Consider the following 3,124-nt stretch of genomic DNA (forward strand, 5'->3'; position numbering starts at 1 on the left):
GGCTTTCAATTTTTTATTTCTACAGAATAACGTAACACCTATGTTGGGGTGATCCCAGGTTCAAAATACCTTTCACATAGAACGCAAGAAATATTCCACAACCTTACTACTCTATATGTGAATGTGCTTACTTATGGCTTATGTAAATCCATACGTTGGTCTGAGGTCCATAGACAAGATACACATGGCGTGGGTTGCAATACATTGCGTATCCGTCGTCAAAAAATATAAGATATCGATTTCTATTCACTTTACGATCTGAAGCCTCCGCCACTACACCAGAATATATACCTAGAGCATTAGGAAAGAATTAGTTTAAAAATGGCTGAATCATAGCACACTATGTGTTGGGGCTAAATCTCAGATTCCATGACATGCAATGCTGCAGGAGCTCAACACTTAAAACACAATAGAAATAGTAATGTATTTACTTGTAATTTTGCTTGATTAAAATCCTTTCCAATTTGAATTCCATATAATATGACGTAACATGCAAACTAATGTGTAAGTACAACAAAATAAAGAAATCGAAGCAAGATAAAAACTTAACAGCACACACAAATCAATGCATATGTGGAGATTACCTTCAGTTTTATAATTTGCAGCAACCCTTGATCCAGCAGGAATAGCCAGGTTGCCAAATGTATCAAACGTGTCCACACAAGCCAGATGACTTATTAGGAGAAAAGTTTTACGCTTGGATAAAAAGCGAACCTGTGTATTTGTTAAGTTAAACAAGTAATTAAATATTTCTTATTTTAAGATTTAATGTTAGGCAAAAATTAAACAACTGACAACCCTTAAATTTTACAGTGTTGTATATTTGTAAGTCACAATACTTTAAACTTACCTTGTACTTTGCCCTTCCTTTATTTGTTAAAATATCAATGATGACCGCTTCTTTCCATTCTTCTTTGCAGAAAGCAAGCACCCTCATACCAACAGAGAGACAATCTTCACCAAGTGTGCCATTAATTGGAACTGAAGTTGCAGCTTTAACTGGTTGTTCCTCCTTTGTAGTCTTGCCTGCAAACAAAATTGAAGCATTGAGAGATCATTAATCAAACATACACATAAAGTCATAGCAGTGGTAAAACCTGTGTATTAAATAGGGGGTGTCATACTTATTACTTATGTCCAGTCAAAACATTAAAGATAAATAATGTATACTATTTAAATTATTATAAACAAATGAAATACTGAAGCAATTTTACATCTAATAAAGTAATAATTACTAAAGTTATCATTTTGATTGTTACATCACATATGAGATTGTCAGAAAACTCATAATATATGCACAAAATCTTAAACATACACTTTCTTAGGACCTGTAAAAAATTTTACAATACAGATATTTAGGCCAGTATAAACCTGAGACAAGAGTCGTAGCTGCACTCGAGGTACCAGCTTTGCTCGAAGTGGAATGTATGACTGAGATATTTGGCATGGATGTGGCAGGTCTTCCTACTTTCGGATTTGAAGCAGAAAAGTTAAAAACCTGTGAATGAAACATTATTTAAAACATTATTTTATCAAAGCAATTGTTCGGCTAAGAATACACATCACACAATAGCATGAGACACCATAGGACCCTACCATTACTGAATCAAGTAGAGACATTATAATCTTTTCTCTATGATAGGCCCTTGTTAACAGACCTAGGCTAGGATTTAGGCCAAATTGGGCCTATTAGGCCAACACTTAGTGTTCTTATATGTACATCTGATAGATATTCTCCACAGTATAACAGTCAAATCTATTTCATTAAATATTTACTTCTCTTTCATCTTCGGCATCCACATCTATAATCTCAGGGTCAGGAGACATCAGTTTCATGAGTTGTCGATCAAATATTTTAGTTTCAGATTCAAGAACCGACAAATCTTGGTCGATGTTGTTTAAGATGCTTTGAACTTTAGGAAGCTGTGAAATATATATATAATATAGACCAGTAATATAATATCGTATAACTATAGTAATATGATACTACAGCTACATGATGTAAAATATATAGTAACTACAGTATAGTTCCTGATTTCAGATTAGGTGTTTTACATAAAAGCCCTTTGGGCCTGTATAGAATAATAAAAAAAAAACATGAAACAAGCAAACATGATGTTTAAATTGAATGCTACCACTCTGCCAGACATAACACTTATACTAAAATAAAAAGAAGAACTTATGTAAAAGATGAAAGATATGGTAACAACACTTCACCCAATCTATAAAGCTTATTCCCCACATAAATACAACACATACCTACCCCTGTGATTACATTGTCCAATATTTTATGAGAGTCTTCAAATGTATCATCAAGGTTCAGGTCATATCCTAAATTGTCCAGACCCTCTCTTACTACACTATGAAACTGTGGGATAAAGAATCAATCAAGTCATGTTTGGCATTTAGCTACAGACTTACCATTTCATCCAAGTCAAACCCGACGTTGAATTTTGATTTAAAACCAGTTACAAAACTTTCAAAGTCATGTTGATCCTCCATGATAATGATGCTGGGAAAATAATACACTGATCAAGCATGGTGTATGCTATAATGGAAAACTAATGATACGTTTTGTTCATTTGCCATTGCCATCCACTTACAAGTCAAGTTGTCCAGTATATAAGAAGTTAGCCTCTATTTTAAAAAGTAAAAATATAAGTTAAATTGTAGGATTATGTATATACATACTGTATGCCTATGTATCATGTATGCTTATTATTCTATTAATTTTACACTTTTAGAAACTTACCCCCTTCCTGTACCAAGATAATTGTTTTAATCTTCAAAGTTCAGCCCAAACTTTGGGTAGAGCTGTCGTGTGGTGGTTTGTAGCTGCAATGCTAAACGACCAATTACAAGTTGTGCGGCGTCTTTAACCTCGTTGTACTCGTGCAACTTATCGATATGGATGTTCAAATCTTCCTCCTTTATTCCTTCCTCTGTTTCAAGATCATTTATCTCCTTTAACTGCATGAAAAATATGAAAGAGTCAAAGAATTTAATTCTTGGTTGAATGTTTACCAGTGTCATATATTTTATAAATTTACAGAGTTGTGAGTTGTGACTTGCGACAGAATAAAACTAGAAAATGTGGAGGTTTTTGCAACCTTCTTAATTTCAC

General features: G+C 33.5%; 1 protein-coding gene across 7 annotated transcripts in view; it reads right to left on the reverse strand.

Annotated features, from left to right (window-relative positions):
* Positions 1–3,124, reverse strand: part of LOC101242243 (histone-lysine N-methyltransferase SETDB1-like) — a 15,853-nt gene that overhangs the window by 10,910 nt on the left and 1,819 nt on the right. For 6 of the 7 annotated variants that reach the window (XM_018813410.2, XM_026836009.1, XM_018813411.2 and 3 more), the window contains exons 2-9: positions 2,753–2,970; positions 2,422–2,512; positions 2,264–2,368; positions 1,777–1,923; positions 1,372–1,498; positions 851–1,026; positions 585–714; positions 132–291 (exon numbers count right to left, since the gene is read on the reverse strand). In XM_018813410.2, the coding sequence (XP_018668955.1) occupies positions 132–291; positions 585–714; positions 851–1,026; positions 1,372–1,498; positions 1,777–1,923; positions 2,264–2,368; positions 2,422–2,502 (926 nt within the window). In that variant the 5' untranslated portion in view covers positions 2,503–2,512; positions 2,753–2,970. The remainder of the gene's footprint in view (positions 1–131; positions 292–584; positions 715–850; positions 1,027–1,371; positions 1,499–1,776; positions 1,924–2,263; positions 2,369–2,421; positions 2,513–2,752; positions 2,971–3,124) is intronic. The other variant, XM_026836008.1, reaches the window with a different exon arrangement.

Source organism: Ciona intestinalis, chromosome 9, assembly GCF_000224145.3.
Source record: "Ciona intestinalis chromosome 9, KH, whole genome shotgun sequence".
Classification (NCBI taxonomy): domain Eukaryota; kingdom Metazoa; phylum Chordata; class Ascidiacea; order Phlebobranchia; family Cionidae; genus Ciona; species Ciona intestinalis.